This window comes from Cydia pomonella, chromosome 25 (genome assembly GCF_033807575.1).
Source record: "Cydia pomonella isolate Wapato2018A chromosome 25, ilCydPomo1, whole genome shotgun sequence".
Classification (NCBI taxonomy): Eukaryota; Metazoa; Arthropoda; class Insecta; order Lepidoptera; family Tortricidae; genus Cydia; species Cydia pomonella.
In genome coordinates, this window is record NC_084727.1 from 8,584,522 (window position 1) to 8,612,412 (window position 27,891).

Below are 27,891 nucleotides of genomic sequence, written 5' to 3' on the forward strand. Positions count from 1 at the left end.
GAACCCAGAAAGCTTTCAAGCTTCCTCTTATATATTTCAAAACTGCTCAATGTCAATACATAGTGACTGTTAATATAAACATGACCATATTTTCCTAAACTATTGCTTTAGAATATTTCGACATACATTATTTCTCACTTATCGACATTCCCACTGTCCACATTATCATCAATAGCTTCACGATCATCATCAAATTTAAACTTATCATCAATCTTTTCATCACTGTCATCCAATATATCTTCTACGTCATCAAGACTCGCTTGTCCTTTGTCATTTGAGTTTTTTTCATCTTGGAAAACTTTTGGAGTTTTAGGCGTTTTCATGCCATTATCTTCTAAAGTTTCATCAATGATTTCTAATCTAGATTTAGAAAAGAATTTGTGCAAAGACTCGAGTTTGTTTAAAGCTTTGTCGCTCCATTCTGTGGAGCTTAAAGTGGTATCTTCTGTCATACAGCCAGAGTCTATCCTTTTTGACATGTCAGATAAGGAGTCCGACATGTCATTTGTTGAAGTCGCTTTGTCAACTCTGACAATTTTTGGTTTTATAATCATGCTTTGCGGTAAGTCCGGTATATTCCTCAAATCTATCAAACTTATTGAAGATCTTTTCAATTCGTAATCGAATTCACTATCCGTGTCATATTCTTCGATTTGTATCTTATCTTCAATGTATCTTAGAACTTCTTCAGCTAGTTGTCTAGCGTAGTATCTCTCATCTTGAGAAGAGAATTCATCTTCTTCTTGTATGTCAGATAATTCTACACTATAAGGCATGTATTGGGTGTATTGTAAAGCTGGATTTGTATATGCGTGGAAGTTTTCCAAATCTTCTTGTTCGGTCATAGTGTCATCGTGTATCTTTTTTAATTCGTATATTTTATTCACAGCTTCTTCAAAAATGTCTTGTAAATCTTGTTTTACGTTACTTAAATCTATTACAGTTTCTGATATTCTTCTACTATTAGGCGATTTCTCAGATCTCATATCTTCAAATCGATCTATTACTGTATCTTGAGTTTGTGTCAAAGTAGAATCTGATTTAGTCTTACTCATGTCACTAAAAGTCTCTAACCTACTTATAGTTATATCTGACTTAGATTTTTCTGACAAAGACGGCGTCATCGATATTGATTTTATAGGTTCTTTATACTTGTCTTTAAAATCTGTACTAGAATAATCTTCCATATACTTTAAAAGCATGTCCACTAGCGTTTCATTCCCTTCTTCTTCCGGTGTTTCATCTATAAAGCATAAATTCTTAACATTCACATTAGATTCACTAAGGCTTATACCTTTATTAAAACTGAATTCTCTAGTTACCTCTATGATTGGTTTTTCAACTTTTCTATCATCCGGGCCAAATAGGAATTCCATAAGGGTAATTTTCTTGTCATCTTTAACAATTTCCTCATCCATACACCCAGTGGTAGCTAAAAACTCCATGAGGGTTTCCATTTTCTGCTCCAGCTCCGTATTAACTTTACTAGGTGCATAAATATTTAAGACTTTATCTTCAGTAGGGCTAACTTCACTTCTAAAGCAGCTTCCTCCGCTATCTTTCCTTCCGTCCTTCTGACTTTTAACAATAGTGAAAAAGAAATCTATTAAATTAGCTATTCTTCTTTCCGTGCCATCATCATCATCGGAGCTGGTTAGGTCAGATTCTTCTTTTACTAAGGGGCATTTCTTAGGCTCGTCGATTTTCTTGAAGACGGTCTCCTGGATGACTTGTTGGAGGTCTCGGGCTAACCTGGCGGGGGATCTGGAATCGATGGGCTCGTAGGAGGCGGGCTCGGAGCGGCGCCGGTCCCGGTCGCGGTCGCGGTCCCGGTCCCGGTCGAGTCGGAGGAAATCCCAGATGGAACCGAGTTCCGAGGATAGGGAGGCGCGGTGGTGGGCTAAACTGGTACCGAGGCGACGGAATACCTGGAATCATTTGATTTTTATTGATTTCTCGTTCATAGTTCCCGAATTGAGAAACAATATGTGAGCACCAGTCTAATAATAAATAGCATAGGAAGTTACAAAAAAACGTGAAATTAAATTGGTTTGTTTGGGTCTTTTGGTTTCTATTCTCTTGGGTAAAAACTTATGTGGTTAAGAATCCTATGTTTTTTACAATTGAGACATAATTTAGAGATAATTTACCGCTGGTGCAAGTTTGGCACAAGATATGAAAAGCTAAGTACATATGTCACTATTGTTTACAATGTTTTTTCTACCAGTTAACCGAAATACTAAAATAAACTAGGTGTCTATTGAGAAATTAAATCCGGCAGAAATTAAGTGCAGACCTGTTGAGCTAAAAGCGCGTTGATGTCTTTTGTACTGAGTAAGTGTTGCATAATGAATTTTATACTTGCCTAAAGTATTGTATAATGAATATTTCAGTTTAGTGTAGGCATTTAAAAATTAAAGCAGAGGAGTAAAAGACAAAATTGGTAAGTATCATTCACCTGCCACACTCAGGAGCGCCAAGCGCGCAGTTTCCGGAGGGAGACTCTCTTGAAGCGCGCCACTTGGGCTGCCAGGGCCTCCGCCCCTAGCGACCCGCCCTGGGTTTCACCTTCGGAGTGGACCTGAAATGGGGCATAGCATTGTTGAAAAATTGAAATAAAACTATGATACTTAAAAAAATAAAAAAGGGACACGTCCGATATGAGAAAGCAAAAAACCGAAGCGAAGAATCGTTTCTCTAATTTGACCCCCTACATTTATGGTTAATTATTTCATGTGTATTCTACTTTGTCTATTAAAGCGAATTCTAAATCATCATCATATCAGCCCTTTACCGCCCAGTACTGAGCATAGGCTTTTCTTCTAGTACGCCACTTGTCCCAGTCCTGAGCTAATCTCATCCAGAAGTGCCCCGCAACCTACCTAATATCTTCTTTCCACCATTCCGTTAACATTTTTAGTCCACCTGCCATCACTCTGCCTGGCAACACGTCCCGCCCAACTGGTAATGGCGCACTTGACGTGTTGCAGCTTGATGCGGCAACGGAACTCGACATTCCTTACTCGATCTTGAGGCTTGATACCGAGCATGGCGCGCTCCATGGCTCTCTGTGCTACACGGATTTTATGCACAGTTTCCTTGGTGAGCGTCCATGTCTCTACACCGTAGGTCATGGTGGGCAGGACGCATTGGTCGAAGATGCGAGTTTTTAGGCATTGTGGAATGTTACCAGGTTTCAGGATGTCCGCTTAGCGAACTCGGCGCCGTCGACTGGACGGAAACGGTTTTGGACAGAGAAGCATGGCGGTCTTTGGTGTTGGAGGCCAAGATCCACTTCGGGTCGCTGCGCCACAGCAGTAAGTAAGTAAGGATGTCCGCTAATTTATTAAATGTCGCCCGACCCAGCTGGATTCTCCTGGAGATCTTCTGCTGGTGTGTTTTGTCAAATGTCAAAAAAACTTTTTATATTCTTCCATAAGGCAGATAACGTCACTTTATATAATCTATATAAGGTCAGGTGGGGTAAGAGAAACATCGGGACACGAGAAACGCTTGTAGGGAATCCTCAGCATCAGGTCACGTTTTTATGCAAGGTTTGTACGTCAAGTATGGAGCTTATGCAATATGCATTATTACTGCCAAGTTTATGCAAAGTTAGCGTAGTCATCACAATTTTTCTTGCCCGAGCAAAATAAACTATGTTGTCGGCGGCCGATCGTAAGATCAGGCAGATCGTAATGTTCCTGTGTAATGATTTGATGGTAATCACATTAAACCAATAGATGTTCGTTAGATTGCTTCTGATGCCCGAAGGAAAAGTCGATTCAGGGAACGAGACAAATATTTTCACGCTTTACGACATGCCTAGAAATTTCACGATCTGCCTGATTTTCGATCGGCCGCCGACATATATATAAGATCTGAATACTATACCTCTCTTGAAGCTGCCCGCCTTTGCATGAAGGAACGGACGTCTTTGTCGGAGTGACCTTTCGAGCGTCCTATGCCTTTGCCTAAGGGCGTGGATGACACTCTCCTGAAAAATTATGAATAATATATGTAGTTTTTTCTGACCCAGGTTTTTGAAAACGAATAAACGGCTCGCCTGATGTAAAGTGGTCACCGCATCCTATGGACGCTTGCAACCACATTAAGTGTGAGCGTCAACGTCTAGTCAATTCTAGGGGTGCTGCTTGACGCAACGTTGGCGCAACTGCGCAACGACGCTATTGTCTATGGGGTGTCTCTAAGAATCACGCGTGATTAATGTGTGGAGGCCCAGGCTACCTGACACTAGCCTCTCCCAGGCCTCGGCGACCTATCAGCGCTATAGAAAATGGTGTCGCTGCGTTTTTATTTGATTCGTGCACAAACTCTAGAGGTGGTTTACCGGCAGTGTGTAGGTTCACTGTACCCCGCCTGAACAGGGTATTTTAGACAGTGCTATGGAAAATGACGACGCTGCGCAGTTGCATTGCATCGAGCAGCAACCATAGAGTTGACTAGACTGACGCTCGGGAGACGCTAATGTGGGGTGGCCTTTACTCCTGACTGGTTAGGTATGTGTACGTGTATTGTGAAATGCAGAAAGACACACGTCTAGCATTATTGAGGAACTGAAAACTTGGATAATCAAATGAAGTATCTTACCGGCAATGTGTAGGGTCACTGTACGCCGCCGGAATTGGTGGTTTTACTTCGTTCGCTTCTGTGGACATGAAACTGCCTCCTAGCGGGAACGGTGAGGTGCCTGCAAAAATATGGACAGTTCTGTTATACGTGGTACATTTTCTAATACTTTACTAATCTTAGGGTCACTTGCGTGTTCCAGGATTAGCCAACTAACTCGGAGTTAGGATCAAAGCTACACGACACCGCTGGCTCGGTCACCTGGAGAGGATGGAGAGGATCGTGCTGTGAGAAGAGCGTATGTGGGGCACCCGGGTGGAAAACGTCGGTCGTCCAAGATACCGCTGGAGTGACGAAGCGAAAGTGAAAAGACCTGTCCGCCCTCGGAATACCCAACTGGCGTGAAGTGGCGCAGGATAATTAGAGCAAGAGTGGCGTTCTCTTGTCTCAGAGGCCAAGATCCTGTTTGGGTCACTGAGCCAGTGAAGTAGTAGTAGTAACTTGGAGTTAACTGTTTACACAGGGTTAAACTGTACTATATAAACAGTTAACCCCAAAATAGTTGGCTGACCCTGGAACGGGCAAGTGGCACTTACACAATGAACGAATATTTCGTCTAACGCGTTTGATTTAGTTTTTCGAGTCAAGTGTGATTAAAAAAGTATTCAGGTTTTGCAATAATAACGTCATTTTGGTTGGTTATTTCAAGAAAGGGTCTGAGTTAGGGCATGTTGCACCAGCCACAGTTAACAGACTGATCTTCGTCACGCAGCAGAGATCTATGAAACTTCCCATATAACAAAATTTAAGGAACGCTTTAACTGTGTCCCTCACGTAGTCGCTATAGTACCTGTAATGGCGGCGCGGGTAACGCTGAGCACGCATTGGATCCTGGCGATGGCGGCTCGGTGTCTGGGGATGGGAGATGTGCTGCCTTTCTCCTGTAAGACGAGGGCACAACTAACCAACGACTAGGAGATAAGCCTCAGTCATAGATGTAGTGTGTGTGTACCTGTAACGGCGCCGCGGATGACGCTGACCCTGGGTTGGATCCTGGCGATGAAGCGCGGTGTCTGGGGATATGGTATTGCTTTCTTGGAAGCCTCCTAGGGTTGCTTGTCTGTAGACTAGTTTAGGCATAGTACCTGTGATGGTGCCGCGGGTGCTACTGAGCCCTCGTTGGATCCTGGCGATGAAGCGCGGTGTCTGGGGATGTGGAACTGCTCTGTTGGGAGCGTCCTAGGATTGGTTGTCTGTAACCTAGTTTAGGTATAGTACCTGTGATCCTGGCGATGGCGGCTCGGTGTCTGGGGATGTGGTACAGCACTATTGGAAGCGTTCTAGGGTTGGTTGGCTGTAACCTATTTTAGGTATAGTACCTGAGATGGCGCCGCGGGTGAAATCCTCGTTGGATCACTTGGATCCTGGCGATGAAGCGCGGTATCTGGGGATATGTTACAGCTCTCTTGGAAGCGTCCTAGGGTTGGTTGTCTGTAACCTAGGCATAGTACCTGTAATGGCGCCGCGCGTGATGCTAAGTCCTCGTTGGATCCTGGCGATGGCGGCGCGGTGTCTGGGAATGGGGGCTGTGCTGCCCTTCTCTTGGAGGACGAAACGGCCTAGGGTTTTCCAGCCAGCCTGAAAATAAATAGAAAGGTATATTTCGACAAAATAGGAATATGTTAAAAATGAATGAAAACTCAAAATAGGTAATAATTTTCAAAATAGAATTCCATGAAAGTATTGGTTAAGTAATTTCATGACTTATTTTTTGTCGGACCCATGGTTCAGAGGGTAAATAGAAGAAATAACTAATTTTTGGTAAAAAATATTAAATATCGTACCACAAAATACCTACTCCGCGCGGACTACTCCACATACTTTGATAAAAATAAGGTTATGAACGAATTTTGCCTTAAATAATAGTTTACCTACTTATCCACGTACCTAAGCAAATTTTCGTGCGTACTTAACTAGTAGCCAGTTTTCCGTATGTTTTTAACGCAATCACCGCTGAGCTACGGTCGTAGCCAACAACATGGGTTTCCCGGTATGTAGCGAAAATGCTTCGTAGAGGCAAAACGACAACGTGTCGTGAGTAGCGCTGAATGGGTTGAAAGGCGTATGCAATATTTTTTTAAGTTTTTACAACCCTTATGAACGAACAACTTTTATTAAATTAACAACCCTAAAATTCGTTATCGTCCATCCAAAAAGCGAAAACGTTTTTCCACTTCTATATATTTTCCATTCCCCATGATTATTTAGTATGTTATTTACACAATGAAAAACTAGGTATAGGATTACCTTTTTTTCAAAATTTGCAAAATAATATAGGTTTGATTTTTCAAAAAAGCTAAACCTATAAACCTAGAATATATTATGCTGAAGCGATCGACATCAAAATTAAAGTGATTTGTTAAGATTTAGTTAGTGATAACCGTTTTCTCCCGAAATGGAATTTCATAGAATAATTACCGTTACCTATTTCGTTAACGTAGGTAATTATTTTCTGATTTGGTTTGGTTTCTACAGCAAACAGTCAATATGACCAAAATATTCACCTCGCAGAGTTGTCTAATGATCGAAAAGAACTATTTATTAAACGCACTTCACGATAATTAAATACAGACAGGCAAGCGTCGCGGACGGCGGTCGAAAGCCAAATGAAATAGCATACGTTATATAACACTTAAAGGTCAAGAGAGTGCAGGTTTGGAAGTTGTGACATATCGTAACAGGTGTGACCGGACACGGGTCAAATGCCAATGCACTCCAGGTCAGAGATATATGGTCCCACTAATAAATCTGATATGAAAAAGAAAAAAAAGTAAGGTGTATTCGGGTGATTCTGACTATTTAAAAATGTCGGCTTATTCCGAATATCACCCATAATTCCATCACATTAGAGGACATTTTTGGAATGACCCTTTTCGGAATTACCCGAATACACCGAATTAAATGTTTAAATGAAAAATCACTAGCGTGAAAGACATTTTATGAGTTAATGATACATTCTAGCTTTTTGAATTTTATAAAAAATAATATTTTAGCAAATAAATAATTTATTACTGATATTTGACGACCGGTTTGGCCTAGTGGGTAGTGATCCTGCCTACGAAGCTGATGGTCCCGGGTTCAAATCCTGGTAAGGGCATTTATTCGTGTGGTGAGCATGGATATTTGTTCCTGAGTCATGGGTGTTTTCTATGTATTTAAGTATTTATAAATATTTATATATTATATATATCGTTGTTTAAGTACCCTCAACACAAGCCTTATTGAACTTACTGTGGGACTTAGTCAATTTGTGTAATAATGTCCTATAATATTTATTTATTTAATATTTATTTACTGATCATTTTCTAAATACAATATACAATTCAATATTCGCTAAAATATAATTTTTCAAGTAATATTAAGTTCATACTAAGAGTCCGTAGCAAGCTCGGTTGAACTTCACCTTCCCGTACAAACGGAATTTCGTTCTTTTAAAACTAAGTGTTGGATTGTACGTACAATGACATGAGGTGTCAAAGTTTTAAGGCACACGTTGCAATGACTTGCGATTTTAGATATAGTCATTCACGACCGAGGAAGCATGCCTTGACTCTTATTGCTATATTATCAAAGGTTAGATTTGAAAATCTGCGCGTCATCGTTGATGACACGAACTATAATTGATGGCTAAATAGCAGCAACGAATTCAATCGAATTTTTTTTTGTGGTATTTATTATGTATGTCTATTTATTCGCTATGTGCACGACTGTCACGCAACCTAGCATCCGCAAATCTAGGGGAAAACGTCAATTCACTACATCTTATAAAACTACTCCAAAACTAAAAACTACTGAACGGATTTTCATATGACTTTCATCTATCAATAGAGTGATTCTTGAGGAAGGATTAGGTATATAACTTGTTAAGGTTTTGTGTATGTTGTCGGAAAAAATCACGCTGGCTAGGAGCTTTAATTGAAAACGCTGCCTAATCCGTTTGAGCTATAACAACACAATGTATGGGGTTGTCTCTCTTTCAGGGGTCTACAAAAAAGTCCGCGATGTTGAATGTCTATCTTTTAAGGACAACTTTTACTATACCCATTCTTAACTTCTAGAAAAAGATCACATAATATGTGTCATTTGCAAAGCTATTTACACGGATACAATATTAATAATTATCAAATTAAATACGTTAGTTGTATTAAGCATCTCATATAAATCACCATACAATTTAAATTAATATTTCAGGAGTAATCGTAAAGTTTCATTTCGAGCTATATAACTCGTATGATATGTTAAAGACGCTATCCGCAGTTAGTTCTAATTTTTACCACCTGTGTTTTTTTTATTCGCTGGGATCCCTTTACTTACCCTCACCATACACTTCGCACGTAGCCAATTTATGTGTATGTTTATTTACCTAAATTGTGTGTATGAAAGTAGGCTTTATAACGTTTTTAACAACACCTATTCTTTTTGATAAATTGTTTTGTTTCCGCTACCCAAAGGTTGTCTGGAAGAAATCGCTCTTTAGCGATAAGACCGCCTGTTGTCTGCCTCTATCATTAATCGATTGTTTTTCTTTAAGCTGTATCTTTTACTTAGGTGTGCCAATAAAGAGTATTCTAACTATCTATCTATCCATCGATCGACCAAATGCTGCAATAATTATCGGTGACGTTTGGAGAGGCCATTATACGTGGTGTATCCCATGATGGGGCTTTAAATGCAGGGCTTGATTCTACTCGCTACACCGAGCTACTTTTATTATGGAACCAACCCCGTAATCATGAAAAAAAAGTGGCTTTTTCATACATTTTGGTCGACTTTTAATATACACTGTGTTTTTTTTGATTTGCGTTAATTTCAAGGGTGCATTCCTGAGCTTAAATTAAGTAACTTTCTCAAAGACACCGGTGTTCTAATGAACTCCATTTCGGAGATTATCAATATTTTATTTTTATCTTATAAAGCCCTTACGAGTGTGTACACTTACCTTAGGGTCCGTTCACATATTGATTAGTGTTTAGTACGGGTTAATACATTTGCTACTAAACGTAAGTACTATCTCGGACGATCGATGTTCGAAATGACATTGACATGTCACAGTTTTCAATTGTTTGATTGAGATAAATGTAATGCCCGTGCAACAACAACGCTATATGCAACATTTAATTACTTTTTATAACAAAAAAATATACAAAAAAATTTTTTTTTTGGAAATTATCTATGTCATGTAGTTTCCTTAAACGTACTTACCAATACCCCGAAGTTAACGGAATTCAATAAAAGCACGGTGTATATAGAAAAGCCAAATTTTTGTCTCGATTTCCAGGCTGGTCCCATAGTAAAAGTAGCACAATTTAGCGAGTAGAAGCGAGCCCTGCCTTTGAAGAACTATGGTACGGGAGACATACTGTCACCTGGGGGCCTACCGCGAAAACCGAAATTCGCAAATTGCGGGGATCTTTCTCTTTTACTCTCACTAAGACGTAATTAGAATGACAGAGAAAAATGCCCGCAATTGACGAATTACGATTTTCCCGGTAGCCGCCCTGCTACCTGCACACAGCGTCATAGTTCATATGTTAAATTTAACCGACTTTCAAACGGAAGGTTCAATATGAAAAACACAGCAGGATGCAGATTTCACATATTGCATATTAGTTTTCGTAACAATCTAGACTTTTGAAATCTATTATGCAGCGAAATACTATGGTTGCATTAGGTGGCACACGATTTGCATATCGTATTAATTAGATCTAAAATTAGAGATGCAGACGAATAAAATTTAAACACTTTCACACTATAAATAGGTATTAGTAAAAAATATTAATTTCCGTAATATTCGTAGAAATGTTTTTTTTCTTTGCCTTACTTACTTTTGGGGTTTTGTACCGTTAACTTAAATTGGCCAAATGGCAAAAAACGGAACCCTTATAGATTCGTCAAGTCCGTCTGTATGTCCGATTATGTCACAGCCACTTTTTTCCGAAACTATAAGAGTTATACTATTCAAACTTGGTAAATAGATGTATTCTATGAACCGCATTAAGATTTTTTCACAAAAATAGTAAAAAAACAATAAATTTTGGGGGTTCCCCATACTTAGAACTGAAACTCAAAAAATCTTTATTCATCAAACCCATACGTGTGAGATATCTATGGATAGGTCTTCAAAAATGATATTGAGGTTTATAATATCATTTTTTCTAAAATGAATAGTTTGCGCGAGAGACACTTCCAAAGTGGTAAAATGTGTCCCCCCCCCCCCCCCCGTAACTTCTAAAATAACAGAATGAAAAATGTAAAAAAATATATGATATACATTGCCATGCAAACTTCCACCGAAAATTGGTTTGAACGAGATCTAGTAAGTAGTTTTTTTAAAATACGTCATAAAATTAAAAAAAAAAAAACATCAAACCCATACGTGTGGGGTATCTATGGATAGGTCTTCAAAAATGATATTTAGGTTTCTAATATAATTTTTTTCTAAACTGAATAGTTTGCGTGAGGGACACTTCCAAAGAGAAAAAATGTGTCCCCCCCCCTGTAACTTTAAAATAACAGAATGAAAAACTCTAAAAAAAATATATGATATACATTATCATGCAAACTTCCACTGAAAATTGGTTTGAACGAGATCTAGTAAGTAGTTTTTTTAATACGTCATAAATGGTACGGAACCCTTCATGGGCGAGTCCGACTCGCACTTGGCCGCTTTTTTTACTTTTTAAATCGATAATAGTGTTCATGATGTAAAATCGAAATACCCCAATAGTTTATGGAGTTTTCGAAAAAAAAAGTACATAACACACTTTTTTTATTCTGCAAATGCTCAACAAGATTATTTTTTTATTATTTAATATGGATATTAAGAAAAAAGAGGGCACTAAATTATACTGTGTATATATATTAGAAGTAATATAAGTATGTATATTTTATATGTATGTATGGAATGTTATTATATTATATTTGGTTGTTGTTGTTAAAGCAGCACCGCCCACAATCTCTCTGCTTTGCCTAAAGGTTGAATGGTATAGAATGCCTCATGGCAATAAGTCCGCCTTTTGTACCATAAGGTTTTCTATTGTGCAATAAAGGTTAAATAAATAAATTAAAAACTAACGAGAAAGTTGCATTTTTTTCACGAGAGTGACAAAGTATTTTGATGCAAATTTTGAGTTGTTTCCTCATTCTGGCTGATAGAATTGACTTTTAAGAGGAAAGGGGACATCTTCTAAAGGAGTACCTTGAGCATAGCGAGGTTTTCAAGGCAAGAGGGTTAAACAAATTTGGATTCTAAGTGTAAAATATCAAACAAAATCAAATTCGGACTGCAGAAACGTACCACTTTTATTTATTTGAATAACAATGACCCTCTTTCAGAGCATGAGAAATGAAAAATGTAGTTTTTTTTTGTTATACCATGTCGGTGGCAAACAAGTATACGGCCCGCCTGATGGTAAGCGATTACCGTAGCCTATGGACGCCTATAGATTTTTAGTTACATTTAGGAAAAGACGTGTGAGTGGATTTTGGAAGAGTTCAAGCTTGCGGAGTGTTAGGGTCGGCAACGCGCATTCGACCGTATGCTTGTTTGCCACCCACGTAATATAAAAAAGTAAGAAATTTTTATTAATTGTATATTTGGACCAGCCTGTATGCCGCATAATGGTAAATCAAAAAAATTGAGTTTACAGCGGTTAACTTAGAATATGTTTACAAGATAGGCGTGCGCCTAATGGCTCTAAAAATATCATTTAAGGGTCATACTCAGAAAATATGTCTGCGGTGGCGTCTAATTCTCACAACTCTTTTCATACATTTTGTATGGGGCGCGGCACTTATAGCGGAGACATATTATTTAAGAATTACCGTTAAATCATTGTTTTCACTAAAGATAAATTTGACAGGTGTCATCTCATAATCCTCGCTAATTATGTCCGAAGGCCGGAGAAGGAGAGAGGCTAAAAGCTTAGTATAAAAGCGTTAATAATATGTGCAGATTATCAAACAATCGTGTCGTCTCCGCGAGCCAACATGAAAGCATTTTTGGTAGGTGAAGTGAAAGTGATTTGTGAATTATTAGTTTATGTGTGATTCTTACGGCCCGATTTTCTTTTGTGTTACCAGTTTTTTTTATCCTCGTATGGCAAGAGACTTGCATAATAACAATAATAATAATGAGCCGGCTGGAGTGAACACTGAGCAGGGGCCGCAGGACTCTCACCTCTGGCTTGCCTTTACCGGCCCTCCAGAGTGGGGTGTCAGAGCTATATGCTCGCAGGGTGGAAGTGAAATTTGCATAAGACGCGAGTTGGCACAGTGGCTGCTGACAGCCACTGGGTAGAAAGCGGCGCACACCTCTCGACACCCTGAGCCGCTCACGCAATGTTGTCCCTTGTCGCTCCGTGTGAGCGGCCGTTTTCGGGGACCCATATTGTGAGTTGGCGAGTCACCACCTGCCCATTTTGTCGTGTTTTTAAAAACATATGATCAGGGCAGGTGCCATAGTATCCTCCATAGTCTGGTTACCAGTCCATTGCAACTCAACCCAAACCCGGTTTATTTTTGTACCATTTTTTTTTAAATAGTCCTACACTAACCGGGGCTTGTCCTTGGGTTGTCCCTGCTATAGTGTGAACAGGGATAGTCGTCGGTTGGTGTCACGTTACATTTAGAGTAAACTGTCTTATTACAAGGGGTCTCTACGTGTTGGCTCCGGCCCACGCACGCCTTCGAAATGTCCGGGACCCCATGGTCCCGAGAATTTGTAAGAAACAGACATAATAATAATAGTTCTTTATTCACAGGTAAACACCCATTTCAAATCATTATGTACAATGTAAAAATACAAATTACAATACAGAATATAAAAAAAAATAGTAAACAATATAAAATGTAAAAAAAATACCTAAAATTAATGAAAGTTAGGCAGTCATAGTCAGGATCGTCACTTCCTGTTCCTCTCACGGTGCACGGAAATCCAGTATTATGTATAAGATTGTCCAGATACCCGGACATAAGTTTGAATTTGTTTCTAAACGCCGCGCCCTGCTCAAGTGTCCATTAAATTCATACACTTACGGCCTGTTTCACAATGTTCAAGTAAAGTATTGGATAGCTTATTAACAAATAAATTGAACGCGAGATAAAACTTCCTGCAAAACTTAGCACTTTATCTACCGGTTAAGCTTATTTGTAGATTGTGAAACGACAACGTTGACTTTATTCGTCAGATAAGTGGCAAGAAGCTTATTCAGAACTTTACTTGGACAATGTAAAACAAGCCCTGAGTAAGATATTCCATAAAAGTTTTCTTTTCCATAGGTATTTGCTGCCGTAGCAGCCATCGGCTCGGCCAGACCCGAGGCGGGCTACTCCTATAACGCTCCTGGCGGCGGAGGGTTCTCTTCTGGCAATCTCTTCAGTGGATTCTCCTCTGGCGGATTTTCAGGCGGCAGCAGCTTCGGCAGTGGAAGCAGTGGCGGTGGATTCTCCTCTGTCAGCAGCGGTTTCGGCGGTGGTTTCGGCGGCGGAAGCATCGGCAGCAGCGGATTCTCAGGAAGTTTTGGTAGTGGCAGCATTGGCGGTGGATATGGCGGATCCGGCTTCGGCGGAGGTGCTCTCATCCAAAAACATATCTACGTCCACGTGCCACCCCCAGAGCCTGAAGTCCAGCGGCCTCAGATCTTAAGCGGAGGCATCCCCCAGAAACACTATAAAATTATCTTCATCAAGGCTCCGTCCCCGCCTGCGCCTATTACACCTGTTATCCCAGCTCAAGCTCAGAACGAAGAGAAGACGATTGTATATGTGTTGGTTAAGAAACCTGAAGAACAGGGCCATATTACTATACCTACTCCCGAACCTACTCAGCCCTCAAAGCCTGAGGTATACTTCATTAAGTATAAGGCTCATAAGGAAGGCGGTGGTATTGGGGGTGGATCTATCGGAGGCATCGGAGGTGGATCTATTGGAGGTGGCATTTCTGGTGGTAGCATTGGCGGTGGTCATATTTCTGGAGGATCTGTCAGCTCTGCTTATGGAGCCCCTGCACAATCCGGCTCATACTGAGTTTAGCTTATCGAGCCCCCAGCCAGTAAGGCTCACCTAAATTTAAGTCGCCGTGCCTGTTCGTTACCAATGTGATTAATATAGATGTTTATAAGGCATAAATCTAAAACGATTAACTTTAGAAGATTTAATTCGATTAGCCAATCAAACCATAGTATGACTAGTCAATTCGATTAATCCGATCACCGATTGCCATCTTTCATTGCCAGCGAATTAGTTTTAAGAACCATAGTCAAAAGTATACTATACTCTGTAGCTTTTATTTAAATAAAAGTAAACAAACAATTTGTACATTTTCGGGTAGTTATAACATTTATTGGTTAACCAGCCAAATACAAAACCGCCTGGATCTGTCACTGAACGACCTGACTTTAACCTACATTATTTGATCATGTAATGTTTTCATCTACCCTCAACTGGCTTAAGGAGTCATTTTGAGGGTAGATTTTGTTTACTTTTATTTAAATACCTAAAGATACAGATAATAAGACACAGTACTGCAAATATTTTCGCCGCCATTTTTGTTAGCTTCAGCAGAACTGTTCGCCCCATTTGTGTGTTTGGTGTTGTTTTCAACTGATAAAAGTGCATTCACACTGCAGTCAACATTTGTAAAGCAACTGTGGACATGTGGAGAAACAGTACAACAGATCGTGTCATCCACGAAGACGCGTGCCTTAACTCATATTCATATAATTAAAGATTAGATTTGACATATCTGCGCGTCATCGTGGATGTTATAGTCTATTTGAACTGAGCTTATGAATGGGATCTAATCAGAACTGTGTTTAAAATGGCAAACGGGAGGCGCGATAAAAAAGGTTCAGGGCGCCATGTCATGTTTGTCAATAATCATCTCTATAAACGTAAGCATTAGATGCATAATGGATTGTACTAACCAATATCAGCGGACTACCTGGGCTGCCACTTGCCTTTTTACGCGTGTCGACCGCCCTCTGCAACTTAGTGTTCATAATGAATCTACTGGCTAACACCATAGAGTTGATAATTGGCAAGCATTACATGGCGCCCTGACCACAATAGAATAGATCCTATTCATGAGCCCAGTTCGAACAATTCTGACTATGTCGTGTTGCTCCACAAAAGCACAGAGTGCTCACTCCAAACACCAGTTTCTTACCAAAACGCTTATTATTTTCGTAGTGGACATCTAGCGTGAAGTAGCGGATTTATCAGTACCGCTACTTGACAATAGATGTCGCGGCGAACGAAAATAATGCTCAACAATTTATAACCGGATTAACCGGAACTCTATTTTCAACTCCTTCTGCTTGTAATATTAGTTGTAAATTGTTGAGCAATACACTTTTCTCTATTTTTTGTAATCTAGTGTTAAGTAGCGGTACTGTTAAATCTGCTACTTGACGCTAGATGTCGCCTGCGAAATAACCCGCGTTTTTGTGAGAAAACTGATGTATGGAGTGAGCACTACTTATTTATGACTGCGGCATGGATACACTTTAATTGACAATTCAGTTACCACGAAACGTATGGCGTTTACAGTGCTGAGGTCAGCTGTCAAACTTATGGCTACAATATTTAGTAATACTTCGTTTTCTTTGCGTTTCTTTTACAATGTGTAAATAGTAATTTTAAGGTACGTGATACTGTCTTTTTTTAAATAAAATATGGAATGATGATAACCAATTTTTGTTTTATTTAAGAGGTAAATACAAAAAAAAATCCTTTGAGGGACATATATGTACAGTCACGAACTTTTATTGTTGAGATATTTAGGGTTTAAGCTAATTTGGTTGGCAATACTAACAATATAAAGTATACACTCTAGAATCGAATCGGCAATACTACAGTAGAATCCGGATATAACGACCTTCAAGGGACCGGCGATATTATGTCGTACTAACCGGATGACGTATAAAACGGATATTTACATATGTATGTAATTATGTATTGGACCGAACTTGAGTAAATAAATAATATCGACGCTAAAAACGGTTAGTCGTTATAAGCGACGTCGTTATAAATGAATTCTACTGTATTATCATCACACCAAACTTTTGGCCCTTAGAGTATACAAAAACAATACTTCATTCTATAATCCAATTACAAGAATGTGCCGCTAATATAATGATTTAATAGCCGGTGATCATTGCGGGTGGGGCATTGACCCCCACATTGCTAGGTTTAAATAAATAAATAAATAAATATTATAGGACATTATTACACAAATTGACTAAGTCCCACAGTAAGCTCAATAAGGCTTGTGTTGTAGGTACCTAGACAATGATATATATAATATATAATTATAAATACTTAAAAACAAAAGCAAAGAGAATTAAGAAAACCAAGAGTGCTCACTCCATACAACGGTTTTGTTGCCAAAAATACTATTATTTCGTAGTCTACATCTAGCGTCAAGTAGCGGAACTCTCAGTACTGCTACTCGACAATAGATGTCTACTTAGTGCTTTTCTCCAAATATGCGAGGAAATAAATTAATCATCAAACAACACTTAAATCGAACCTTCAGATCAAAAGCGTCAAAAACAATTTCCCTCTTTAATAATTTTTAATAAGTTTAAGGCACAACTTATTCTGCCATTCAGTACCATTCAATATTCGTTCATTCAATATAATTGTGCAATATAAGCTGTATTTACACGCATGAGATCCTTAAAATAATATAAAAGTTATATAGTCTTTGATTTTATTAAGCAGTATTCGCACGATCATACACAACGGTCTGGTAAGAACGGGACATGACACGGCCTGAAATGATGCTGACCGGGTCGTGTAGACGCGGCGCGCGGCTATAATAATTGGCTGTTTGGGTTTTTCTTAGTGGATAGGTACGTGTATTTGAAAAGTGAAAAACAATACAGTAATAACTTACCGTCCGCTAAAACGCACAGCGCACGACAGTAATGGTTTGATTTTTTTAGGCTTCTGTACCCAAAGGGTCAAACGGGACCCTATTACTGAGTCTTCGCTGTCTGTCCGTCCGTCCGTCCGTCCGTCCGTCCGTCCGTCTGTCACCAGACTGTATTTCATGAACCGTGATAGCTAGACAGCAGAAATTTTCACAGATGATGTATTTCTGTTGCCGCTATAACAACAAATACTAAAAACAGAATAAAATAAATGTTTAAGGGGGGCTCCCATACAACAAACATATTTTTTTTGCCGTTTTTGTAAATAATGGTACGGAAACCTTCGTGCGCGAGTCCGACTCGCACTTGCCCGGTTTTTTTTTTAATTTGAGTTTAACCATAATGAAGACCTTCCAGTGCTATTTTCGCTAAAATAAGGTGAACATTTTCAAGCATATTGGAGAAAATAGTACATTACGATACAAGTGCGAAAAATAGGAAATTCGAAACGAGTGGCGATAAATTAAAACACGACCGAAGGAAGTGTTTTAAATCGACACGAGTTGCGAATTACCTATTCGCACATGTATCGTACAACGTTTTATAGTACATATGACCCTTTAAATGTTCGACACAGTAACGTAATATGCTACTTCTCGCACTAGTGCTATAAAGTAGCCCCATATGTACTGTAATATATATTATAATAATATGCTACTTCTCGCACTAGTGCTATAAAGTAGCCCCATATGTACTGTAATATATATTATAATAATATGCTACTTCTCGCACTAGTGCTATAAAGTAGCCCCATATGTACTGTAATATATATTATTATAATATATATTACAGTACATATGGGGCTACTTTATAGCACTAGTGCGAGAAGTAGCATATTACGTTACTGTGTCGAACATTTAAAGGGCCATATGTACTGTAAAACGTTGTACGATACATGTGCGAATAGGTAATTCGCAACTCGTGTCGATTTATCGCCACTCGTTTCGAATTTCCTATTTTTCGCACTTGTATCGTAATGTACTATTACCTGTGCCGTGTAGACGACCTCATCGTCAGCCAGGGCCCGCTGCTGCGGCCCGGCGCCGGCGCGCCCGCCCCACTCCAGCTCCTCTACCAGCACGAATCTACACGGAAATATAAATAAAAAAATGCATGTGTATCGTGGAACACTCGGTTGGAACGAAATATATTATTATTTAATAAATAATAAATAAATTATTATTATAGGGATATTCTTACACAAATTGACTAAGTCCCACGGTAAGCCAAGAAGGCTTGTGTTGTGGGTACTCGACCAATAATATATATATAGAAAACACCCATGACTCAGGAACAAATATCTGTGATCATCACACAAATAAATGCCCTTACCGAGATTCGAACCCAGGACCATCACTCACTAGGCCAGACCGAACGTCACAAACCGCCGTCGCTAATATTGATTAACAAATACAAAAAAAAACTTAATCGACAAAATAATAATTATCGAAACTGCTCACAAAATTTCACAATTCAGTTCTGAAATGTGACTTACAGGCAGGGAGAACAACTAAACATAAGAAAACATTTTTGTACAAGCTGAATTTTGATACGGTCAAGCTCGAGCTTCACACTCGCTTAGTCAATCGAAAATATGAAATTCAAGTACAAATAAAAATACAAAAAGTAATATCTGCATTCACGTCCGGGGATCGAACCCGGATCGTCGCTGTTGCCACCTGTTTCTAAGCTGTTTGCCAACTACGCCACTATAGGATATATACGTAAGGGCTTGTACACAAATCACGCGAGGTTTTTACGGCTACTTTTTGACCACTTACTACTTTTTTACTGTATACTGGACACTTTTGACCATAGTCTTTTGATCATTGCAAAAAAAACTTATGTCATCTATGCCTAAGTCGAAAGGCCTCAGGGAGAGAAAAACCAAACTCACCTCTTTGGATCGTCCTGGCAACGCGCCTTCGTTAACGCCTGGTAGACGACGTAAGACGCAGTCGCATTTAAAGGCACCTGATGAAATAATAGTATTTTACAGTACATATGGTGCTACTTTACCGCACTAAAAGCGTATATTATGTTACTGTGTCGAACATTTAAAGGGCCATATGTACTGTAAAACGTTGTACGATACATGCGCGAATAGGTAATTCGCAAGTCGTGTCGATTTAAAACACTTCCTTCGGATTTATCGCCACTCGTTTCGAATTTCCTATTTTTCGCACTTGTATCGTAATGTACTATTACAGTACATATGGTGCTACTTTTCCGCACTAGTGCGTAAATTTGCACATTATGTAACTATGTCGAAAATTTAAAGGGCCATATGTACTGTAAAACGTTGTACGATACATGTATGAACAGGTAATTCTCAAATCTTGTCGATTTAAAACACTCCCTTCGGTCGTGTTTTAATTTATCGCCACTCGTTTCGAATTTCCTATTTTTCGCACTTGTATCGTAATGTACTATTGTACAAGAGGGTTCTTAAAATTCAAGGGACGAAGTTACAAAACGAAACGAATTTGTGTTTTGTAAAGACAGGCCCGATAATTTTAAAACCTAATTAAGTACCGTTGCACACAATATTTTTTTTAAAACAGCAAACAACTAAAATTATTTAAAATTAGAATGTCATCTCGCTCTGTGTGGTACAGCACAGCGGATGTCATTCCAGATCTAGAGCAGAGCCCAACTGGGGAAGTACCTCCACCTTACAGAAAACCGAAGCCAAATAACACTAGACCCTACTCATAGTGTTGTGTTCCTGCCGGTGAGTAAGGTTGCCAGAGCTCAACGAGGGTGCGGAGTGTTAGGGAACAACGCGCATGTAACTTCTCTGGAGTTGCAGGCGTACATAGGCTACGGAGATTGCTCACCATCAGGCGGGCCGTATGCTTGTTTGCCACCGGGTACGAAGTTACATGAAATTTTGTCTTATTTATCAGACTTCGGCGAAATGAGGTTATTTACCTTTAGGATAGCATAAGGTATCTCGTGTGACACGTTGTGGACACACACTAGAAAGCTGTCCGGTGGTTTCCGAGGTTCTTCTTCCCCAGGAGGAGATGAGGAGCGAGCTGCAGGGCGTTCGTTGGAGTTAGACCTGTAAACATAAGGAATTTTACATTTTATTGCAAGTGTGCAAGTGTGCCGCTGGTGGCCTAGCGGTAAGAGCGTGCGACTTGCAATCCGGAGGTCGCGGGTTCAAGCCCCGCCTCGTATCAATGAGTTTTTCGGAACTTATGTACGAAATATCATTTGATATTCAACAGACGCTTTTCGGTGAAGGAAAACATCGTGAGGAAACCGGACTAATCCCAATAAGGCCTAGTTTACCGTCTGGGTTGGAAGGTCAGATGGCAGTCGCTTTCGTAAAAACTAGTGCCTACGCCAATTCTAGGGATTAGTTGCCAAGCGGACTCCAGACTCCAATGAGTCTTGGCAAAATCCCGGGACAACTCGAAGTAGAGAGAGTACATAGTGTGTCGTTATGTACAGTCAGCGTCAAGTACTTTGTAGTTCGATACACCCTATGTTTAGTATGGTGTACCGAACTATTTGGCCACTTTGACTGCTACAAAGTATTTGACGCTGACTGTACGATCCCCGAAATGTTTTTTATGAGCCGTAGGCGAAGCTCGGTGTGGTGTTAACACTTTTTCCGTGGGTGACAAAACAAGGTTCGAAATCGGTTTATAAAATACCGGTTTATTTCGGTTTTCTTCCGAACCTTTATAAGAACGTAAACGTAATAAGAACTGTCGATTGTAGGTATGGTGCGGGAGTGAGAAGACGGATTTTGAGTCGAAAATTGCCAAAAATGCGAGCGAACGGTATACGTGTGCGCTTCGACATGGTGCAATGGCGACTAGAGGTCAACCGATGCACACGTGCATACCACTTCCTTCACATTACGTTTTATTATAAAAAATACTGTTTACTTAACTAGGTACAGATGGCGTTACAGGTAAGTAACATTAGGATATTTATATTATATTTTTACATGATATATATGTGTATTTATTTATGTATTTAATTTATAAACTATTATTATTTATGGAAGATTTTAGGTATGTGAAAGGTTTTAGGAAAGTTCTTAGAAAAGTAACTGGAACATTATCCCACACAGGTACGTATGAGTTTCTAGCGTCAACAAAGAATTTTATTGAAACCTAAAAAAAAATCGATTTATTCGACGAGAGACAAAACGGCCGGGTAGCCTGATGGTGTACACGCCACGTAAACAGAAACACCGACATAGGAATAAACTGGTTTTTATTGTTCTATAGCGGTTAATTTGACAAGAACTGTTCTCATAAAAACCGGTTTAATGATAACGGTTTTACGAGCGAAACCGAAATTAAAAGGTTTTGCGCCAAGTACATGATAACAGTTTGGAAATTTAACCGGTTTCCAAGCCTTAGTAACTAATATCATAGAGAAATAAGAAGTAAGCTCACTCCACACATCAGTTTTGATACCATTTGATATCGAATATACTTTTCTCGCTGCTTCTGAATGACCTCCCGAAAGCAATAACAGCAGGAGAAGCTTATATGTATGCCGATGACGTCGCTGTTGTAGTATCGGCAGCTAATATAGATGAACTCGAGCAGCGCCTAAATGAAGTTGCTAGTCAGGTGTCGCAGTATTTTAGTGTGAACGGCTTAGTACTAAACCTAAAAAAGACCCATTTTCTGCATTTCCATCTTGGGGGAAAAGATCCTAGGGAGTTAATCGTACTCGTGGACCGTGTCAAAGTAGGTCAGGTCCAAAACACCGCATTTCTGGGTATTGAACTTGATAGGGGCCTCCAGTGGGGAGCACACACTATTAAAGTTTGTAACAAACTAGCAAGTGCTTGCTTCGCATTGCGACGCCTGGCAAGGGTGGTGTCCAGGGATGTGGTAAGGTCTTGCTATTTTGCCACTGTGCACTCGATCCTCCAATACGGCGTGGAGCTGTGGGGCCGCGCTGCCGAATGGGAGCGTGTCTTCCGAGTGCAAAAAAGAGCCATCCGAGCGATTGTGCAGGTAGGACAAAGTACATCTGCAAAACCGCTCTTCAAGGACCTCCAGATACTCACGCTGCCCTCCATGGTGATATACCAAGTGGCCGTCTATGTGCGATGTCACCTTAATGAATACGCGAGAGGAGCTGACGTCCACGGTCGTAACTTGCGGAACGCCCACAAACTCCTGGGTGTTCAGCATAGGTTAGCTAAGTCAGCGAAACTAACGCACGTGATGGGGCCGACTGTGTACAACCGACTGCCGGGTCATGTCACGAATGCGCCGTCATTAATTAATTTTAAAATGCATCTGAAAAAATGGCTTATCGAGCACACTTTTTATAGCTTTAATGAGTTTTTAGAGTACAAAACAAGTACCTAAAAACTTAGATTTAATATTAATTTTATTTTTTTATTATTATGTAAAATATTACAAATCATGTTTTGTAAATAATTAATTTTAAATAATATTGTGACATATAATATGAATTATTATGAATAAATATATGAATATGACTATGAATATGAATACCAAAACGCTTATTATTTCCGTAGTCGACATCTGTAGTCTGTACCTTTAGGTATTTAAAAAAAGGTAAACAAACAATTTGTACATTTTCGGGTCGTTTTAATATTTATTGGTTAACCAACCAAATAAAAAACCGCCTGGATCTGTCACTGAACGACCTGCTTTAAACCTACTTTATTTGATCATGTAATGTTTTCATCTACCCTCAACTGTCTTAAGGAGCCATTTGAGGGTAGATTTTGTTTACCTTTTTTTAAATACCTAAAGATACAGATTATAGCGAGTAGTGGAATTATCAGTACCGCTACTTGACAAAAGATGTTGCGACGAGCGAAAAGTCCAACGCTCAACGATTTCCAGCTAATATTATAACCGGATTAACCGGAACTCTATTTTCAACTAATTCTGCTTGTAATATTAATTGTAAATTGTTGAGACATCTATTGTCAAGTAGTGGTACTGATAATTCCGCTACTCAGAAATCAGAAATCATAGCATTTATTCGTGATAAACAATGACATACAAAAGTATAACAACATAACAAAAGAAAGAAACATAGAATAAATAAATAGTTTACCACGAAATGGTCCCGCCTCAGCATTAATGCTAACCCAAAAGTCAGCGCTGATCTTCCGGCGAGACCATTTGTGGGTCACGAACGCAGCTGTACGACACGGCATAAACATAAAACTGAACGCGGCTTTGCGGCGGCGAAAGGGCGGCGATCAACGCCATCTAGTCTGCCGGCGAGACGTCATGATGAGAAAAGAGACCATGTCGTACGCGTGCTGATAGATACAGGGGGCTTACCGCGAAAACCGAAATTCGCAAATTGGTCGATGCTAGATGTCGACTAAAATTTGTATCAATGGGAAGAATAATTAAAGAAAAATCTTACCTGATACTAGTAAGCCACGCCCTAGAGCTAGGGTCATCACCGACTTTCTTCAACAGCAACCTTGCGCCTGGCCTGCTAGCGGCAGCCCTCATGACCCTTTCGTGTGGTGCTAGTACTCTCTGTGTGGGGGTTCGTGATGGGACTTCTTCCACGAGGACGTAGTTGCCCCGGGATGTTCGGCAGACGCCGGCTTTTGTGAGGCACTGAGCTATCGCCTGTTATATAATAAAATTGAGAAAAAATGCCTAATACATTGAGTGAGAGGACACAACAAATAACTGTTCTCTAATCTGTGAATGTGAATCTGCTGCGTACCAACTAAGGAACTGCCGAGAAAGAGAAGACAAAGTCAGAGTGAGGGTAAGAGAATTGTGGTTGGAGGTAAGAAAAAGAGGGGAGATAACCGGTGAAAGATAGACAGAGAAAGTGACAGGATGAAAAGAGGAGATATGAGAAAAACAACAGCAGGAGTTTATTGGGACTAAAGAAGAAGGAATTCAAAAGGATGAGTGTGAATAAGAAATGGGGAGGGAAAGGAGAGAAAAACTACATGTCAAACTTAAATTGACAAAAAATGGAAGGAGAGTGACTGAAATAGTGTGAGAAAGAGATGGCTTTTCCCTCTAATACCTGAATTAACTTAAAATAGGAAACTAACCTCATTGGTAGTAGTATCCTGTGTGACCTTCAATATAGAGTACGGCTCTCGTCTCCTGACAGCGTGCACAACGAGGAAGTGGATCTTCCTCCTCTGCTGAGGAGATCGGGGCTCCTCAAGGTCAGTTCGGGAGCTCTCGCCTGCTTCCTCTTCTCCGCAGCGGGAGAATATGAGGAGGGACGCCATGTTGAGAGACTGGTTTGTTGGTGATCTAAATCGTATGAATGTAAAAAGTAATTTTCATTTTTGGAAAGAAACTAAAGGTCTGTTTTAAATCCTAGACTCTCAAATGACAGTTCTGTTTGCTCGATTTGTCTGGTTTTGTACTTGAACCACAGTTGGATTGAGCAATTTGTTAGCTTGGCTAATAAATCTATCAATTTTCTAGCATATACAGTAAAATTTCGATAATCCGACACTCCGCTTTACGACTTGCATTGACATTATCAGTATCAAACTCTTTATTTATAAATGGCAAAAATCCAGATAACAGTCGATTTTTTTAAATCAATTATTTAGTATTTCCATACTAAAAACAGAATAATACGCAGATTTGCACAAACTTTCAGAAATTCGAATTTTCCATGCAGTACTCCTGGGGCTCTTTTATCGAACGGTAAAAAAAAAAAAGTGCTAATATTATTAGTCCACGAACAGGGGCCCATTTCTCGAACGGTATTAGTCTAATATTATTAGTGTGTTGCCATGGTAACCCATACGACTTGACAGGGGCTCATTTCTTGAACGGTATTAGACTAAAAATATTAGTCCATGAACTGTCAAGTAGTATGGGTTACTATGACAACACACTAATAATATTAGACTATTACCGTTCGAGAAATGGGTCCCTGTTCGTGGACTAATAATATTAGCACATATTAGTCTAATACCGTTCGAGAAATGGGCCCCTGTTCGTGGACTAATAATATTAGCACATATTAGTCAATACCGTTCGAGAAATGGGCCCCTGTTCGTGCGCTAATAATATTAGCACATATTAGTCAATACCGTTCGAGAAATGGGTCCCTGCTCTCTTGGACTTAGCAAAAATGTACTTTAAGAATAAAAATTAGTTTTGGTGGTTCCGTACCAAAAAACTTAAAAAAAAAACGTACCGACGGACAAATGAACAGACCATACACCACACTCGAGGGGGCATTTTGTGGTCACGTCAGTTAGTAACGTTTGCAAATAAATAATCAATTTTTCGAGTTGCCAGAATAAGGTATTTGTATTTAGTATTTGTAACCTGGTATTTAATCAGAATGACGCCGGATTTTAATTTTGAATGATGTTCCTTATGACTGTTTATTTTTATATGTATATTGTGGGACTCCCTCTGGTCGCATAACAACTTTTGTCATATTTTTTATTGTCAAAACACTTTATGCATAAAATTGTAAGTCATAAAAATCTTTAGTCAGAATGTTTCCTGAGCATAACTGGGTTTTTGTCATAAATGAGTTATGACATAATTTTTATAATCATAAATTTAAATCGCATAAAATTTTATAACGTTATGTATGCACAAAAAATATATGACAACTGCTATGTATATCATCAAATATTATGACTAAAAATGTATGACACAATATAATATGACTTTTCATTTATATGCGCAATGATGATTAGGACACAAGTTGTTATGCGTATCAAAAATATGACTTAAACTTTTATGCAACCCGTATATTATTAATTTACATTTAAGAAATAATGATAGGCCTAAATATATTTTCAATACACTCAACCAAAAAAGACTTGAAGGAATCATAGGAATCATCATTAGACGCGAGAGATATAACAAATCAAAATCATGGGCAATCCTGGTCGCTCGGTAAATGAATGAATGAGTATGAGTATGAATATGAGTTGAATTTTATTGCTAATGTCGACTCCATTGCTCACTAACGTCCTACCGTGCGATAAAAACTCCGATGCCTAAATTATGTTACATAAAGTGCCAATACAATCAGTCATTGTTTTAGCGTAAACGTACAATAACTTGTTTCTAATACATGCCATTGAATATCTAATAATTAGGGTTTGCACGACGTATCCCAAACGTATGGGAAGATCCGCAGATCCGGATAATTTCATACATTTTGGATCCGGATTCCAAACCCTACTAATAATGTTTATCACGATAATGTTGAACTCACCGTAACCGCACATGTCGGTAACCAGGCCGAAGGCAGGAGAGAGGTATCACCCTTTGAGATAGCATATAATTAGTATCTGCATCGTATACTTCGAACCGTATCAATGCTAGCTCGGGAAAGTTGATCTGTAAATAATTGTAAATATTTTTATTGCAATTTTCGGAGCTTGAAGAATGATGGAGGTTAGTTTTTTTTTATCAAAATTCCTGCGTAAAACCTTAACAGACATTTTACTCTCTGGATTTTGGTCCTAGATTAATAATTTTTATATATAAGATCAATTAAGCGGTGGTGGCCGAGTGGATATGACGTCCGACTTTCAATCCGGAGGTCGCGGGTTCAAATCCTGGCTCGTACCAATGAGTTTTTCGGAACTTATGTACGAAATATCATTTGATATTTACCACTAGCTTTTCGGTGAAGGAAAACATCGTGAGGAAACCTGCATACATCTGCGAAGAAATTCAAAGTTGTGTGTGAAGTCCCCAATCCGCATTGGGCTAGCGTGGGGACTATAGCCCGAGCCCTCTCGCACATGAGAGGAGGCCTGTGCCCAGCAGTGGGACGTATATAGGCTGAATTATTATTATTATATATAAGATCAATATTACCGGTAAGTATATGTGCCTGTACGTTTTGCTTTTTTGTATTCTTTTATAAAAACTACCACAAACAGCGCTAAAAACGGCCAAATACATGCGCCGTTAACAGACGCCTAGCATACAAAATCAACAATAATAAACGCAAAAATAAAAACGGTCAGACACAGATATATTTATTTACAGCGAAATCGGCAAATCGAATTTAGGTAGGTACTATTAATATTTTATCAAAACCATTTTAGACATAATAAATATCCGTGCGCAAACGATGCACATCCCTGGTGCGCCGGGTGCGGGCCAGCCCCAACCCAATCCTGCGCTCGATTGCCGAGAGGTTTGACTGCCCATATTTGAGGCATTGTGATGACATGCATGTTTCTAGAAGTACCTATTATGTCTAACCACTAAGTAGGTGCTTATAGAAACATAGTGCATAGCTGTCTTAGTAATTATTTAGTGATAAGTTTGTTATTAACATAGCT

The 27,891-nt window shown here is 39.3% G+C and overlaps 2 protein-coding genes across 2 annotated transcripts in view; one reads left to right on the forward strand and one right to left on the reverse strand.

Moving 5' to 3' along the window:
• Nucleotides 1-1,789: 1,789 nt before the first annotated feature.
• The window catches only part of LOC133531369 (1-phosphatidylinositol 4,5-bisphosphate phosphodiesterase epsilon-1-like), a 208,189-nt gene continuing 182,087 nt past the window's right edge, over nt 1,790-27,891 (reverse strand). The window contains exons 33-43 of the mRNA XM_061869533.1: nt 26,808-26,932; nt 24,649-24,859; nt 23,991-24,205; nt 20,523-20,655; nt 19,486-19,562; nt 18,577-18,673; nt 6,102-6,228; nt 4,612-4,711; nt 3,895-3,997; nt 2,459-2,581; nt 1,790-1,928 (exon numbers count right to left, since the gene is read on the reverse strand). Coding sequence (XP_061725517.1) covers nt 2,468-2,581; nt 3,895-3,997; nt 4,612-4,711; nt 6,102-6,228; nt 18,577-18,673; nt 19,486-19,562; nt 20,523-20,655; nt 23,991-24,205; nt 24,649-24,859; nt 26,808-26,932 — 1,302 coding nt within the window. The 3' untranslated portion in view covers nt 1,790-1,928; nt 2,459-2,467. The remainder of the gene's footprint in view (nt 1,929-2,458; nt 2,582-3,894; nt 3,998-4,611; nt 4,712-6,101; nt 6,229-18,576; nt 18,674-19,485; nt 19,563-20,522; nt 20,656-23,990; nt 24,206-24,648; nt 24,860-26,807; nt 26,933-27,891) is intronic.
• Nucleotides 12,280-15,297, forward strand: LOC133531632 (keratin, type I cytoskeletal 10-like). The gene is made up of 2 exons (XM_061869953.1): nt 12,280-12,654; nt 13,930-15,297. The coding sequence occupies exons 1-2, from the start codon at nt 12,640-12,642 to the stop codon at nt 14,674-14,676; spliced, it is 762 nt and encodes a 253-aa protein (XP_061725937.1). The 5' UTR covers nt 12,280-12,639; the 3' UTR covers nt 14,677-15,297.